General features: G+C 43.9%; 1 protein-coding gene across 1 annotated transcript in view; it reads left to right on the top strand.

The window, feature by feature from the left end:
- Positions 1-17,895, top strand: part of LOC310794528 (NLR family CARD domain-containing protein 3-like) — a gene marked incomplete at its 5' end in the record, with an annotated part of 389,910 nt that overhangs the window by 8,903 nt on the left and 363,112 nt on the right. The window contains one exon of the mRNA XM_083656498.1: positions 8,110-8,283. Within this exon, the coding sequence (XP_083512624.1) occupies positions 8,110-8,283 (174 nt within the window). The remainder of the gene's footprint in view (positions 1-8,109; positions 8,284-17,895) is intronic.

Genomic DNA, 17,895 nt, shown 5'->3' with positions numbered 1-17,895 from the left:
TAGGCTGTGTGTTAGTGTGGGGATGAGTTTCTCCCAGCTCCGCCGGCATGCAGGCTGTGTGTTGGTGTGGGGGTGAGTTTCTCCCAGCTCTGGCATGCAAGTTGTGTGTTGGTGTGGGGATGAGTTTATCCCAGCTCCATGCAGAGATTCGTCGCCTGACGCAGGTAGCAGAGATTCGAGCAGAGCCACCAGAGACACTCCCACGGAGGAGGAGTTTGCAGTTGAGGGGGGTGGGGCACGCAGGGCACCACACAACTACACCACGTCACTACATCAGAAAATATTAGCTTCAGAGTCAGTGATGTGCTTGAAATGCTTCATTTCACAAAAGGCTCATTATCTCAGCTTCTAGTTTGAAACGTCTGTTTTTGGTGAAAACAACCTTTGCTGATGATACAATAGAGTCTCATCGTTCTTTGGGCGCGTTCGGTGTTTACATAGTAATATCACACAATATTCTGTGGGCCTCGAGAAATCACTGAAAACGCTCTGAAAGGGCTGGCACTGGGAGCATCCGTTTTCCAAAAGTGGCTGGCACTCAATGAGTTAAACAGTCTGAATGTAATATTGATGCATCACATCTTACCTATAATAGTAGCTGAGACCAAAGCCGTGTGAATCGGAGATTGCTCTCTTGATGATTATAGAGTCTGTGTCTGTCTTCCGGCGGGCCGGATAGACCAGGAAGTGAAATGAAACGTTTTACGGCAGCTGCCTGCCTTCAACCGTTTCGCTCTGCCTAGCGACATACCATAAAACAAAGAGAACGCCATGCTCGCTACAGCCAGGGGCTTGCTACTCTCGCGAACATCTCTCGTTATATTCTAACAATTTGTTTGGAAGTTATTTTGTGGTTTTGGCCGAAGTGGCTGTCACAAACCGTTTCATTTCACTTCCTGATCTGCCCCGGACGCAGAGAGACTAATCATCAAGACAACACTGGCCGATTCACTCGGTGTTCAAGCGAGACTAGTCTGTGTTGGTCTCGTCTACTATTAGAGGTAAGATGTGAGGCATCGATATTAAAATTAGACTGTTTAATAACAATCAAAAACCTTGCTCGTAGCTGCTTTAAGGCTATGCTCAGACAGTGAAGTACAGCTGTGTGGTCAGTTTTCACAACTCCCCATTGTGTGGTCATGTCCAAATTCCCCCCACCCCTGCCCCCTCTCTACTTTACACCCTACTTTACATGCTCCACATGTATGAAAGCAACATGCCTCATGTCTGAAAGGGTACACTTCACATATCCCCCGGGTCAGGCTCAGGGCAAGGGAATTGGAGGAATAACACTCCAACCTGACAGCAGGAACTAAATACAGTACCAGCAACAATTGTGCAGCCTACACATTTGAGGCCATAGAGACCTCCCAGGAAGCTACAGGATGAGGAACCAAATAAATTTAACTGAGCAAAATATCTCAATAACAAAAAAAATGTCTGACTCAGAGAAATGGAGAGAAATCAATATCATCATTCAAACCAGGGAAGGTGGTTGCTTTTAGCGTTACAATCCAAAAGGTTTCTCTTTGGAGGAGATGCTTGAGTCTATCCCCTCCTCTGGCAGATTTGGGGATGACTTCTATTGCCATGAAATGCCATGCATTTCAGTGTTGGGCCTCTACCCTGATGAAGGCTCTCTGTAGCTGAAACGCGTTGGTCTTTTTAATTGTGTAAGATTTAGCCATGCCACAATAAAGGCTTTTTAACTGTTCTACCTGAAACAGAGTGGCCTTGGATTTTTCAAGTTTTTCCTGTACTCTACTCCATTTTTTTACTTTTACAAGGATCCAACTTGAACTTTTTTTCATGCTTCTCTCCACCCTCACCAAAGAGCACCTGTTTCAGTGATTTTACTAAGGACCCACGCAGCGCTTCCTCATCCCTTCTGTTAAATAAAGTTTGACTGAGCTCCAGCTAAATTGTCAAGTATTGCAGCCTGCTTGCCACCCAGGCACTTACTATATGTAGCCTACTTAATTTATATGATATAAATGTAACCAAACAGGTCGGCTGTGTGCACACAGGATAAGTAGGTTAATTTTCTTTTGGAGAGAGATCCTTTATTGATTTGTTTGGGAAGAGCGTTTACTCTGAACACATTTGAGAACTGAACTGAATTGAAGAAACTGAATTTCTACCTTTTGTTGTACAGTACCTCCAATACACTGGATATTGGGTTTGCATTCTCACTCTGATTATGTAAGGGTTAATGCACGACGAGGTGTCCATTATCAGAAATTATTGGACGACATGGAGGCGTAAACCGTCCGAGGCGAAGCCGCGAAGTCCAATAATTTCTGATAATGGACACTTCGAAGTGCATTAACCCGCTTATACCATGGTCACTTGCCAAAGAAACAAAACAAGACCATTCATTTATATTTCCATGCATTTTGCAATCAAAATCTAGTTTTCATAACCTTGAATATGAGTTGAGAACTGGCGAGACAAAATAGTCCCCTCGGCTGCTCAAGATTAGGCTATCATTGGATAAAATGGCCGCTTAGTGCCTGCACCTGGCACAATTCTAGAGTCAAGCTAACTAATAATTTAGCCAATTGTATGTAACATACGAAATAAAAGCAAACGGCAATGTCTAAGAATGCAACGCCATGTAACTGGCTCGTTAATTCTCGCATTCAAGGGAATTACATTAACGTCTGCGGGTCTTATGCTCGCGCTGCGCTCGGAGGAGACTGAAAACCATCAGCTTCCTAAGTTGGAGTCCAGGTATGTTTTGTGCAAGGACGTCTCTAAAGGCTCTTTCACACACAGATCGCGCAAAAATTGCCGTTTAGGAGTCCCGCAAAGCTCGCACCCTCGCCACAGAAATTGCTTTCACACAGAGCCAAGCAGCACGGCCACAATCCCGTGCTGTGGTGTACTTTCAGGTGAAATCCCCCGCTCCCGGATTGAAAGGCGAGCGGAGGGATTTCCTGCTCCTCCTAGCCCAAATTAATATTTTCATAGGTTTGTGTAGCCTAGGCTACTGTATGATGAACGAAATCATTCAACAACCAAGACTTCCCTCCTTCTCCTAGTCCGCTGAGCAGGGATGATAGGTGCACTCGCATGGTGGGCGGGCAGATCGATATGGTGTCCTACTAAAATTGAAACGATACACGACTGCCCGCATATCAAACAGCTGCAGTCTGCATAACGTTCGTCGGGGGAATAGTATTGGCTATAAATGCACATGACTACTTAACGTTAGTAGTTTTTGTAAGGGAATGCACAGAGCTGATTTCGAGGGGGAATATCATCAGACCAACTCGCCACAGACAGCTATAGCCCTCTGAAGCTTATTATTATATCCGTTAATTTTACCTAATGTCAACATCGTCTAACAAGTCTAACCGCACGGAGCATTCCTCCTGGCGTCCCTGCAGTCATGATTGTATAGGCTACTTTTTTTTACTTTCACTCCTGCACTTTCTTGATACATGAGGTGATTTCCCCTGTAATTTTTTTATGAATGAGCTGACCATTCGCACCTTTTCCGGCTTGCTGCGATGATGCTTTCAAATGGAGGCGGGTTGCCAGGTAACCCGGCGCTGTTACTACCTACCGTCGCGGGACAAAAGGCGTAAAACAATTATCCACCAAAGCGCGTCCACGACTTTCACATCGGATGCGCGAATCCTATTTTCCGTGCATTTTTCGGCTTTCAAGGCCGGTGTGAAAGAGCTTTCAGTGTGTTGCTGTTAACACATTGAGTGCCAAGCAGGGCCGTAGCAAGAGTTCCGAAATAGGGGAGGTCCAGTAAGGGGAGGCGGATTCAAAAATTGAGTTTTTTTTCCCCCTTTTTAAGCCATATTTAGAGTAATATATCATTTTAAATCAACATTAGGATTATACTGTTGTGATGTCATTATTCAGTATATTCTCTTTCATGTCACCACCTGCTCAGCTCTCCTGTCAACATAATTGTAACTAACAAACACAAACTGTTTTAGCCAAATTCATATCAAAATGACACCTACAAACACAGGTACACAACCCAAGCCGTACACAACACACAAAGTTACTTAGACAGACTAGACACTTACTTTCTTGGTTGTTGCTAAAAAATCTGTCAGTGTGTGTCACTCACTGTCTGTCGTTCACTCGCTCACTGTCTCGCAGCTCGCTCACCTTCAATTATCTCGCCAGGCAGACAGACAGTCATCACTCACCACCATGCTGCTGCTCTCTCAGAATCAAGTTACCGCGGACGCGGCGTCAGATGACTTCCTGCCTGACCTGCCTTTCGTTTCAAAATAAAAGCGATCCCGTGTTTTTCATGCTTTTCCTGTTTTCCATGCAGATTGTTTTATTTTTTTACAATCTTCGTTCTCAGGACACTCTACAATTTTCTGTTCCCAAAGTCCGAACTGAATTGGGGAAGAAAGCTTTTAGGTTCTCTGCACCCACCGCATGGAACAGTCTGCAGTCTGATCTTAAACTTAATAGCTTAGTAACCTTAAATGGTTTTAAGGCTATGGTAAAATCTCTTGAGAACAGGCTGTCTGTATGCAAATGTTTTATTTGATCATTTTAATGTTTTTCAATTGTATGTGTTTATGTGTTTGTTTGTTGTAACTTTGTGTTGCTGCTGTTTCTTGGCCAGGTCTCTCTTGTAAAAGAGATCTTTGATCTCAATGGGACAAACCTGGTTAAATAAAGGCTAAAAAAAAAAAAATCTCTGAAATATTAAAAAAATCTCTGAAATATTAGGGGAGGTCCGGACCTCCCCGTCCTCATAGCTAGCTACGGCCCTGCTGCCAAGGACGTCTGTGGACGTCCTAAAAAAAAGTAACGAGAAGTGCCAAGGACGTCTGTGGACGTCCTAAAATCATAATTCATATTATTCCATAATTCTGCTGTTTAAGGTCGTACCCAGCCAGTGAGCATCAATCCCTTCAAGGGATCACACGGCGCCACCTTAAAAATCTACACGGGAGCTGCGCCACCCTAAAACCTTGGCGCTAGATCCTTTACTTTGTGCAGGAGAAAGCCGTGATCAAAGAGACACCGATGCATGCTGCAGCCAGAGCCATATAGATTGCTCTGTCTGCAGCTGACAGTTGGCTGCGATCCGCGCCCACAACTGAGCTCCTCTGCCTCTATCTATCTGTCTGCATATAGTTTCTCCACACGATTCCCTGCCAGAAAGGCAGCACCCGACGCCGAACAACCAAACCTTTTCCTTCAGTCCCGTTTGCCATTTCCTTGTCGCGCTGGGATCCGCCCGGGGCAAAAACGGAGGCTGCGAAAATAGACTGTGTGCGTGTGGGGAGGAGTTTGCAGCTCAGGGGGGGAGAGGGGGGGAGAGGGGGGTGGGGCACGCAGGCTGCACAGAACTACACCATGTCACTACATCAGAAAATATTAGCTAGAGTCAGTGAATGTGCTTGAAATTAGAGTGCAAAAAGTATTCATAAAAGTGACTTTATCTTGAAAAGTAAAAAAAGACAGCAGAAAACCCTTGAAAGTGCTCTTATTTCAGAGGCTGTCATTTCATAATGGAACTGTCTAGAAACAAAATTTCTTCTTTGAAAGAAGCAGGAGTGTCCAATGTTTCATTAGAGTCCAGCCCTGTCCATATAGCCCTAATAGAAAAAATTCTATAGCTGTTTTCAACTGAATGGAAGTGAATCTGGCACAGGCTCCAGACAATTTTACTGAAGCGCTGTGGCACTCAATGTGTTAACTGCCCATTTCGTTGTTTTCTTTTTGTTGATCTCGTCTTTTTCCTCTTCGACTTGATTTGTATCAGTGATAAGAGGCAGCGCGCGCTCTCCCAGAGCGCCTGGCTGCTGCTTGCTGCAAGTTGTAAACAGAGGGTTTGACAGTTGACAGCTGAGAGCCCGGCTTCTGTCAGCTGACCAGAACAAAAATCAGATTTCTAAATAGACGTTCTTTTTAATAAACTGAGCACTCAGGGGTAATCTAAATAGTTACTTTGACCGACTAATCTTTTTTTCTAAACTTATAAAAGTGCCATATTAAGCGTTAACGGTGGTATAGAGCTCAAACGGCTCTGTCGTGGTCGTAATCCTGGCGCATTGATATGAACGGTGAACAGACCATTTAGCTAGGTGTACATTATCACTGTACATTATCACAAATTAATGGACACCTTGCAGCCAATCAGAATCGAGTATTCACCCAGACCATGGTATAATTAAGCAATATAGCATGAGAGCAAGTGTGTTGTGGCCTGCGGCCTCGTGGGATAACAGCTTATCAGCGGGATATATTCCACAACACCACGCAGCTCGAGTGCTATATTGCTTTTATAAAACGGTTTCCAAGTATAATAATATAATAATAATAATAATACTATAAGTCCGACTGGCATGGTATTCTGAGTCATTCTGAGTCAGTTGAAACACTACTGTAAGGCGGGACCTCTAGCAAGAAGATAGACGTGCGGGTGATTTGATTGGATCGTTCTGGAGATTGAAGTCGACATTGGCCAATCCTGGCGCTTGCTGAGAGCTTTTCGCAAAGCCCGACACCAGAGCCGTATGCTGACACCAAGTAACGTTACGTTAGGGTGACCATACGTCCTCTTTTGCCCGGACATGTCCTCTTTTCACGTCCTGTCCGGGGTGTCCGGGGGGGGGTTTATTAATTATTGAAAATGTCCGGGTTTTCACAGGACCATTAGGCATAACGGTGCCTGGCGCTTTAAATAGTACTCTGTTGCGTGTGACGTAATCCCTGAGAGGCTGCCTCCCTTGTGGGCGGCTCTTGTGTCACTCACAAACACAGAGAGCTGACATCGGAGCAGCACTGGCTCCGAGCCTCCTACTGCAAAATGCCGAAGCATAAGTGTGAATTAAGATTCCCCACTTACCATCCTGGTCGGGACAAATGGGAGGCGGAGTGCACTGTGTGCAAAGCTAGTGTCCCTTTCAAATAAAGGTGCGGGGGATCTGAAAGCTCACATGGACACAGACAAACATAAGAAAGCTGTGCGGGGGGAGAGTTCGTCTACAAAATTAACGGACCCGGGAAAACGGACGATTTGCATTTCATACTGTGAAACACCACAACAGCTACAGGTCCATGGATTGCACTATAGTGCCTTGAAGTAATATTGATAGTATTATATTAATATTGAAGTAGCCTAATTTTTGGTTTGTTACGGTTTTATTATTTACATTATTACATTGACAATATTGTAAGATATATTTTGTTCAAATATTTTCTAATACAGAGGTATTATTTATAACATTATTTCATATTTTTGTATTTATTTTTCCAGTAAGACTTGAAAAGAGTATTTTTTTGTATTATAGGCTATAATAAAGTATCTCGAGGCGGAGCCGAGTGTCCTCTTTTTGGAAATCAAAATATGGTCACCCTACGTTACGTCTTATTTAGAAATGCGGGGTTAAGAGTGAGGGCGCGCGAGAGAGGGGTTAAGACATTAGCCCGCGTCTATTCTTGTACAAAACATCATTTTCTGCGAAGTATTAGTAAAGTTATAAGCGAAGATCGATTCACAAGGATCTGAAAGCTGTCTCCGCCATTTTGTTTTTGAGAGTTGCGCCATCATGCGTCCATAATGACTCATTGTACAAGACTTGAAGGACTAGTGACCCTCCATACAGCAGATCAGGAGAAAGCTGTTTGGCTCGAGCGCAGCGCTGCCTTTTAGTAAGAGAGTTGCCATGGCAACCAATAACCCATGGCTATGGGTTATTGAACTCGGTTACTGGAATTATACAATGGCTGTGAACCAATCAGATTGCTTGATTTGAGAGAGCCGTTTTATAATGCTTGTTAACATTCTGGTTGGTGGTTCAAAAAGTGGCCCCCGGGCGAAGCAAGTTGAGTATCCCTGCTTTAGCCCATAGGACACCAATCAAATTCCCCAACAACTGCCAGCATTGCACATAACCACAGAGCTGACCAGCCAACTGTATGAGGCAGTAACCGTTTTGCTAGAATTTGACGCCATTATCACAACTAATTTCACAGTAGGCTACTAATCAAATCTGACATGGATTAATGTGTGTGTGTGTGTGTGTGTGTGTGTGTGTGTGTGTGTGTGTGTGTGTGTGTGTGTGTGTGTGTGTGTGTGTGTGTGTGTGTGTGTGTGTGTGTGTGTAGTTTGTCAGCCTGTCTGCTTACAGAGGAAGGCTGTGCTTCTCTGGCCTCAGCTCTGAGCTCCAACCCCTCCCATCTGAGAGAGCTGGACCTGAGCTACAATCATCCAGGAGGCCCAGGAATGGAGCTGCTCTCTGCTGGACTGGAGGATCCACACTGGAGACTGGACTCTCTCAGGTATATATTTAAAAAGCTAAGGTTTTGTTTCTGTCCTCAAATAGAATACTCTGGTCTGACTTTGTTTGCCCCACAGTGTGGACCATGGTGGAGTCCAGAGGTTGAAACCAGGAGTGAGGAAGTGTAAGTGTGTATCTCCTTAATAAATGCTCGACCGTCTGTCTGTATGCTCTCTGTTTATCACACATCTCCAGAGCCGTTCGTCCGATCGACTTCAAACTTGCCGAGTGTGTTTCTGAGACACTGAGAAAATGCAGTGTTGAATAATGCAAATTAGACACCTGACATGTTCAATATTAATACTTTTAGACAAGATTTTTACTATAAGCACCGCCCCACTGGGATGTGCAGGCGAGCAACCAGCGAGCCGGAAGCTGTGTGGCGCTGGCGGAGCTTAATAATATATGTGAAATTTGTGGACCTATAGGAGGTAAATCTGTGCATGGATTTTATTTTCTCCAGCGGATATCTTAAGGCTGCAACACACCACCAAAACTTCAAAAGACAAAGAATGCCGACTGTTGCATCACCTCACGTCTCCTGTGTCGCGGCCAAAAATGTGCACTTGAACACACTGCAAAGACAACAGTCAACTAGTATAGCACGTACGTTACTGTGACTGCATGAGATCATAGTCAAGTCAAGTTTATTTGTATAGCCCTAATTCACAAGCATGTCTCAGAGGACTTCACAGAAAATATGTCTAGCTAATTCTAGCTGACACAACAGTAGCAATTACAGTAGTAAGGAAAACACATTGAACAATCATATGATAGAGAAATATTGAATAGAAAGGGTGCCATGCTTTAGGGTAGAATGGGTCCTATGCTTTAGAATAGTGGGGGAGGAGAGATCAGGAGAGGGAGAAGGTGGGGAGTGTGCAGGGGAGGGAGAGCAGGGGGAATGTGAGAGGAGAGAGCAGGAAAATGATGAGGTGGGGAGGGAATGGGAAATGTGGGGGAGGAGAGAGCAGGGAAGGGGAGGAGGTGGGGAAGGGATAAAAAGGAGAGAGCAGAAGAGGGGAGGAGGGAGGGAGAGCGGGGGGATGTGGGGGAGGAGAGAGCAGGGAAAGGGAGAAGGTGGGGAGGGAATGGGAAATGTGGGGGAGGAGAGAGCAGGGAAGGAGAGGTGTGGAAGGAGCAGGGGAAGGGGAAAAGAGAAAGATAATGGGTGCCATGCTTAAGAGCTAATTCTAGCTGACAACAGTAGCAATTACAGTAGTAATAATAACACATTGAACAATCATATGATAGAGAGATATAGAAATATAGAATAGAAAGGGTGCCATGCTTTAGGGTAGTGGGGGAGGATAGATCAGGAGAGGGAAGAGGTGGTGCAGGGGAGGCAGAGCAGGGGGAATGTGAGAGAGAGCAGGAAAGTGATGAGGTGGGGAGGGAATGGGAAATATGGGGGAGGAGAGAGCAGGGTGGGGGAGGAGCAGGGGAAGGGGGAAAGAGAAAGCAGGAGAGGGGAGGAGGGAGGGAGAGTGGGAGATGTGGGGGAGGAGAGTGCAGGGAAAGGGAGAAGGTGGGGAAGGAATGGGAAATGTGGGAGAGGAGGGAAGGAGAGGTGGGGAAGGAACAGGGGAAGGGGGAAAGATAAAGAGAATGGGTGCCATGCTATAGAATAGAATGGGTTCCATGCTTTAGAATAGTGGGGGAGGATAGTTCAGGAAAGGGAGGAGGTGGGGAGGGAGAGCAGGGGGAGTATGAGAGAGAGTATGAGGAGAGAACAGGGAAAGGAGGGGATGCCATGCTTTAGAGTAGAATGAGTGGTATGCTTTAGAGTGTGAGAGAGGAGAGAGCAGGAAAAGGGGGGAGCAAATCAGACAATCTGACTACTCTAGCCATTAACCAGAACTAACTAGAACACAGGGAATCTAGCTAATCTACAGCCTAGTCTGGCCTGTCCTATTCTGCTCTAGTCTTATTTTAGCCTGAACACTATAACAGGTCTACAGCCTACAGTTAGGCTGTAGCTAATCTATCGCCTAACCTAAGCTATTCTAACCTACCGGCATCCCTCTACCAGTGATGGAGAGCACCGATGCCCCCCACCCCGGCCCCCGCCGGGGGCCACATAAGGCGTGGGAGAGAAGGCCAGGCCGGGACACAGGCCTGCCCCCCCCCCCCCTCACCCCCAGTGCGCGCAAGGAAACCTTTCCACCACATGGATTGCCTCAGTGACTTGTTGGCTGAGGAGGAACCTTGTGAGGGCCGATGTACTGTAAGGGCCCAACTATGGACCCCCTCTGGGGACCCCTCTCCGGGACAGGCCGAGAAGATGCCGGGCTAACCATTTACAGAGTTTCACATCATAGAAATAAAATTTACAAAAGAACAGAAAATTTAAAATGTAAATAGGAGTCAAACAAAAGCAATACGAAAATGTAGTCTTTAAATGATCCTAAGATCAGGCAAGAAAGTTGAAAGTGTAAAAAGGTAGATTCCAAAAAGAAATAGAAAATTGAGTCTTTAAGTGTTAGTAAGTTCAGGGAATACTAGCTAATTAGCAAGCTGAAAAGGGGGAAAATGATCAGGAGTTCCACGAGGGTGATCTGAGGGATCCATGAGTCTGCATTGGTGGCATCAACCAAGATGAGAGGAGGGGAGGATAGGGGTCGGTGGTGATGATGAGGCCGGGGAAGGAGGGCAGGTGAAGGAGTAGTGGGTAGATGGGCCAGAGTGACGACAGGTGGCCAGGACCATGGCGATCAGATCGAGGGCTGCGGTGGTGGTCGACGGGCGGGTGGGGGTGCAAGTCAGGCCAGTGAAGGACACCTGAGGAGGAGAGAGAGAAGAAGGGAGAGCCAGTACGAAGGAATCTGCACAGAGGTGGAACTAAGTTTAGCAGCTAATAATTTCCTGCCTATACTGCTGGAACAACTGATACTATACTACAAAATCAAGTCTAGATTTATGCTGATACTGCTGGCTTGAGACAGCCCGCTCAGCAGTTCAGGACTAAGTTTATTCAGCGGATATTAGATATTCTGTCCATACTACTAGGATGACTAATACTATACTGCTAATTCAGGTCTAGGTAGTCTAGGTCTAAGTTTAGACTGATACTGCTGGCTTGAGATAGCCCGCTCAGCAGTTCAGGACTAAGTTTATTCACCAGCTATTAGATTTTCTATCTAAGCTACTGGGTCGACTGATGCCATATTATTAAATTAGGTCTAAGTCTAAGTTTATACTGATATTGCTGGCTTGAGACAGCCCGCTCAGCAATTCAGGATTATATATACTCAACAGCTAATAATTTTTCCCATTGAATGACACCATCAAACACAACCATCAAACACAACCATATGATTGGGAAAATAAATGGGTTTTGAGTGTAGTTTTGAAGATTTCAATAGAGCCAACTTCCCTAACTGACCATAGGACTGTGCATATAAACCAGATGCATGAAACAAAGTAGTGTTTGCCAATATCTGATAAAGATACTTGCAAATGGCCCTGCTGTTGTCAGGCCTTGCCTGGTCTTTTGCTTGTGAAAGAAGAAAGGAAGAAGTAGATGCGTAAATATAAGGAGAAACTGCACTAAATGTGTCATATCATACAGGCTCAAAGGGCTTTCCTGAAGCCCATGCTGTTGTGAACATTTCGAGTGACATCACTGATGATATTACTCAGGCCCACCTACTTAGCCATCACCACTGAGTGACATCACTGATGATATTACTCAGGCCCACCTACTTAGCCATCACCACTGAGTGACATCACTGATGATATTACTCAGGCCCACCTACTTAGCCATCACCACTGAGTGACATCACTGATGATATTACTCAGGCCCACCTACTTAGCCATCACCACTGAGTGACATCATAGTTGTCATAACCAGCTTTTGTCCTTTATCACTTGAAAGTTGCTCATTAAATAGACTCCTCGGACATAATAAACTTAACGACCTGATCTGTCAGAGGACCTATCGAGGACTGTTCTGCTTCTTTTACAACAGCGCCTCCAGTCATTATGTTGCAGTGGAACAAACTGTTAGGCTTTGGTTCTTATCAATGTAAGCTCTTTGTTACAAATGGTGATGAGTGTTGTTACAGCGTGTGCACATGTACGTTTTCATAGAACATAAAAGTGAAACAGGGAGGAGTAACTGACAGGAGGGGAGCTTTAAAACCCCCATCAGTAACTTTTTCACATTAATATAACAGCTTTTTAGTCATTGAAGATGGTCCAGTGTATTCTAAAAGGGAGAATGTCGCCTCTATTGGTCACACAGCGCCCTCCAAAGGCCTCTCCTGGCACTAAGCATTTTGTGCCTGCGTCCCGTAGACAGCATGAGCGGCATACCGCGCATGCGCTGTACAGCGGAAGCGCTGTGTTCAGTAAAACAAGGAAGTAACTCGGTGCGGATTTGATACGAAAATGATGTTTCACGTAACTATGGATTATTATTTCATCATGTGGTGAGTACTCAATGTCACCACATGTACATAGAGCTTTCTGGCGCTGTGTTTTGTTGACTTTGAATGGCGATACTGATACAGACTATTCCACCCAGAGGGCGCAGTTTCCCCAATAGCAAAACTTGGAGAAGTTGCTGAATGGGGCTTTAAAGTCGAGCTGAACCCAAAAATAACTTTTATTTTATTTTAGCTCAAATACCTGGGTATGCAGTGCACCTATGTATGCCAAAAAAAATCTCAAAAATCGAATTTCTTTAGTTTTTCACACTTTCACATCAAAAGTTCATTTTTCAAGATTTCATTCATAACCGTAAACTAAAGTTTGCTGAAGTCACATAGTACTATACAATTTCTACCCCATTTCATCCAATCATATCACGACATGGCAGCTGTCAATCAAATCTTAATTTCAGCATAATTTTCTCTTCTAAATGAAGGAGAAAATGGCACCTAGTGCCTGTCATCTGGCAGAATTCCTATCCCATAAACTAACTACTAACTTGGCCATTTGTATGTTGATATACACAATAAAGAAAACGGTTATGCCTAAGAATGCAAAGAAATGTAACTGGCTCGTTAAAACTCGCATTCCAGGAATATTGTATTTACCACAATAGCGTTAATGGCACGTGCCTGAGAGCCTGGTTGTCAGGGGTCGCACCTCGGAGATTCCAGGCCGACGGTCTGCACTCTCCGCTCCGGCAGCTGGCTGCCTGCGGCTCGCTGAGCTCCACTCAACCACTAAACCTGGCGTCACCTGGCTCTTCCCGAGGAGAGCGCCACAACACCCTGAATCCCACTCGATTTGGGGGTGGAACACGCCAGGATTGGCCAAAGCCCAATCCAGTCCCCATAATTGTCAAATAAAATCATCAACATGCTACTATGACCCGCCTCTCAACCTGTCATCTCAGACAAGTTATGTTTTCAGTCTGAAACGGAGTCCGACCCACGCGCCACTTGGGCTCCGAACGGAGCCCAAGTGGCGCCAGAGTCAGAGTCAGTCAGTTTATTTACCATTTGCAGTCGAAACTACATTGGAATTGGGGTGCAAGATCTTAAAACATAGACACATATATGACAAGTCATGACAACATAAAAGAGCACATAAAAAGACAAACAATAAAAAAGTTTAAAAAGTAAGTAAGGTAAAATAAGAGAATAAAACAATAAAATTAGACAGGTACATCTGTGGATAAAAGCCCGAGTCATCCAGCTCACTTTTAAAGTGCAGGAATAAAGTGCACTCAATAATACAGCAATAAAAGTTAACAAGGATCTGGCTGTTGTGGGTGAACTCCTTTTACTTTTATCCAGATGTTCATATACAGAGTTCAAAGCTATAGAGACTGCATCCTCAACTGATCTGTTTTTCCTATAAGCAAACTGCCAAGGATCAAGAGTAGAAGGAATCTGACATTTAATGTAGTCCAGCACTAAACGCTCCAGACATTTCATAAACACTGATGTTGATGCAATGGGTCTGTAATCATTGTGACATGTAACAGGAGATTTCTTTGGGACTGGGACTACAATGGACTCCTTGAAACTTTTTGGAACAATGCGACGCTGCAGTGACATATTAAAAATATCTGTCATCACAGGGGCAAGCTGCTCAGAGCAGGACCTGGCAACTCAGGGAGGAATGCCGTCCGGTCCAGCGGCCTTCCCCACCTTGAATGAATGAATGAATGAATGATTTTATTTCGAGTGTTTAACAAAAAACAACCGAAAAGGATAGGTGAGAAGCCATAGGCTTATGGTAACCTACCCACTTACAACAACTCATTAATGCTCAATCAATCATGATAGAATACAAGTAACAGTGCCATTCTATTACAATTAATGCTAAAGGTCCTTGCACACAGAGTCCGTTTTTTCGTCCGAAATTGACGCACGAAAAAAATAAAAATACGACCTCATTTGTGTCAATCATCATTGACACACCGAGTCCGACAATTACGTCCGTCATTTAAGTTTTCGGACGAGGTTCGATTTTTTTGCGTTTTTCCGCATCCATGAAAAGCGTTTTGAGAGTTGTTTGACCACCCAGAGCCGCCGTAGCTATTCACAATGGAAAAATGGCGTCTGAGAAGCTGATTCACTTCGTCTCCCAGCACAAAGCACTTTATGATAAAGGAAGTAAGGAGTACAGAGATGCGGATTTAAAAGACAGAATGTGGCGGGTGATTGCAGACCAGCTTGGAATGCGGGACGGTAGGTATTGATTGCAAAACAATTGATGTATGGAAGATTAGACAGACGTGCTTGTACGCTAGGCAGCTAAGCTAATAATTTGCATTGTTTTGTATAGTTGAGAGAGTGAAACAAATGTGGCGTAACCTGCGAGACACCTATGTCCGCCGCAAGAGAGAGGAACGGGGGACAAGTGGACAGGCGGCTACAAAGAAATCCAAGTGGAAATACATGGAAGTCATGTCCTTTGTGGCGTCTTCCACCACCAAGAGAAGGTAACCTAATTGCACAACAACAATGATGAATAGTTGGTAACACTTTACAATAACGTACACAAATCCTATAGTAGTTACTGATAAACTAACCATTAACTAATCGCCAGTTAATCATTCGCTAATGAAAAATTTGGCATTAGTTTATTACTAGTTAATCATAGTTAATGAGTAGGTAGTCATTAGTTAATGATTAGTATCTAATTTCCTGAGTAGAGTAGTTAATCAGTACCTAATGATTACTAAATTTCAGCTCGTGAATAGAGTAGTTAATCATTACTTAATGATTCCAAAATGTCAGTGCGTGAATGTATTAGTTAATCATTAGTTAATCATTAGTTAATCTTTTTGTGTACCCTATTGTAAAGTGGTGCATCATACTCAGTAGTTTATGAATACTGAATCATTACCTGTCCATTAGTTACTCTTTTCGCACCCTAATATAAAGTGAAAGATATCCTTATCAAATAAACACTCCCTCCAGGTGAGATTCGAACTCTGAACCCCAAGGTTGTTAAATTGTAAGTCTGGTTCTCTACCATCTGAGCTAACCAGCCTGTTACTTGGTAGAGCCATACTATAGGTCTGTAGAGTCAGACCATATTCATTTTTAAACAACACAATACTAATGTTTTAACTTAGGAGGACCTCACACATCAATATTTGGTGGATAACCCAGATTTTTAATCACAGCTTTCATGCGTTTTGGCAGGCCCAGACCAAATTAATTAATTGATTAACGAACAGTGAGGCCTGCCTCGCTCCCTTTGCACTGTGCTCCAAGCACAGACGCAGTGCATAGATAATTATTTTGAAATAAACACCAACAAAAATTTATGAAAATTTTGTTTGCTAAAAATATGTTAGGTCTTTCAAAAATGATTAAATCGATATTTTTTCAATAGCTACATTTTGACTGGGCCGGTAAATATTATATAAGGCCGGAATTTTGGAACGATACAGGCTGCATGGCTGTATAGGTCGGCCAGAAAATATCTTAGTGGAATCCCTGCTGTCCGCGGTGCTGAAATTGAGCAGAGACACATCACTTTGGTTGAAACAGTCTGCTTTTCGTGGTGAATTGAACTTTCGGCCCTATAGGCTATTTTTTTCTCTCCATTCTAGCAATCAACAGAATGGACTAATCGTTCTATGATTTTGCATAGACCTATTGTGTGTCTGTGTGTGTGGTGGGGGGGGGGGGGTAGGTGTGTGTGTGTGTGTGTGTGTGTGTGTGTGTGTGTGTGTGTGTGTGTGTGTGTGTGTGTGTGTGTTTGAGTGAGAGAGAGAGAGAGAGAGAGAGAGAGAGAGGGGGAGAGAGCTTACCTCAGACACACTGCCAGCCGCTGTTCTGGATCAATAGGATCGCGGTAGTTGGTGGTATATTTTTTAATGTGTGGTTCCAGTATTGCTAACAGCACATCAAACTGGTCCACTGACATCCTGAAATAGACCTTGAAACGGTCGGGGAAATCCCGCAGCTCCCTAATCAGCAGGTTAAATTCTCCATACTCAACACGCCTGGTGAGGATTGGATGGACCCAATACCTTCTTTTTCTTTTTCTTTCAAGAAGAGAGACGACCACAAAATCATCATCACTGCTTGATGACTCCATTTTGACCTGTAGCTACTGCGAATTTTCGCAACGAATATTGGATAATTCGCATCGGACTCAGTGTGCAAGGTATCTGTGCGTGACTTTTTTTTTCGGATGACGTATTCAAAAACGGAGCGAACAATTCGGACTCCGTGTGCAAGGTATCTGTGCGTGACGTTTTTTTCCGGATGACGGATTAAAAAAACGCAGCGAACAATTCGGACTCTGTGTGCAAGGACCTTTAGTGACAAATAAAAGATAACAAATTGTAACCGATTGTTGCTAAGAAATGAACAATGACTTAATGTAAAGAAAGCAATTTGTGATAAAGAATATAAGATAAGTAATAAATGAGACATGGTCAATAACTTAAGTAATATAATCTAAGTAAACAATTCATATAGAGGAAAGAACAATACCTACAACTCATCCCACCGGATGTTAGCCCTATGTAATGAGGTCATACATGTCAAGTTTATTTTTTTTAAGTTCTTTTTGAATTGATATATATTCCTGCTTTTCTTTAATCCCTCCGGAAGTTTATTCCATAGTTTCACACCATTGACTGAAACACACATGCTCTTTAGAGTAGTACGTGCCCTGGGCTGTTGGAAATTTGGTTCCCCCCTATATTCATACCTCCCTTCTCTATCCCTGAACATTTTCTGTAAATTACTGGGGAGAAAATTATTTCTTGCTTTATAAACTATCTGTGCTGTTTTAAGTTCAACTAAGTCCGGGAATTTTAATGCTTGATCCTGGACAGAACCTTTCAAACCTCGTGTTCAGATACAGTTAGCCCAGACAGCACCACAGACACACTGTCAACCCCTATAGGAATATTATAGGGATATTAACACCCTCAGGTCACAGACACACTGTCAACCCCTATAGGAATATTATAGGGACATTAACACCCTGAGGTCTAAGGGTATTTTTTTTGGCACTGAACGTCACCAAAGTGACATCGGGCGATGTCACTTTCGTGACACAAAACTAAATCAAATTGTGACTGACAGACACCACATGCCCGCCCATCCATCTAGGCAATTTTATTATAGGATATATAACATACTTGATTATCAGGCCGCTGTGCGACCTTCAAATCTAGTTT

The sequence above is a fragment of the Poromitra crassiceps genome (assembly GCF_964638095.1).
Source record: "Poromitra crassiceps genome assembly, chromosome: 20".
In the NCBI taxonomy this organism is placed as follows: domain Eukaryota; kingdom Metazoa; phylum Chordata; class Actinopteri; order Beryciformes; family Melamphaidae; genus Poromitra; species Poromitra crassiceps.
The sequence above is the reverse complement of the archived record's forward strand: the minus strand, read 5'-3'. Positions and strand labels throughout refer to the sequence as shown.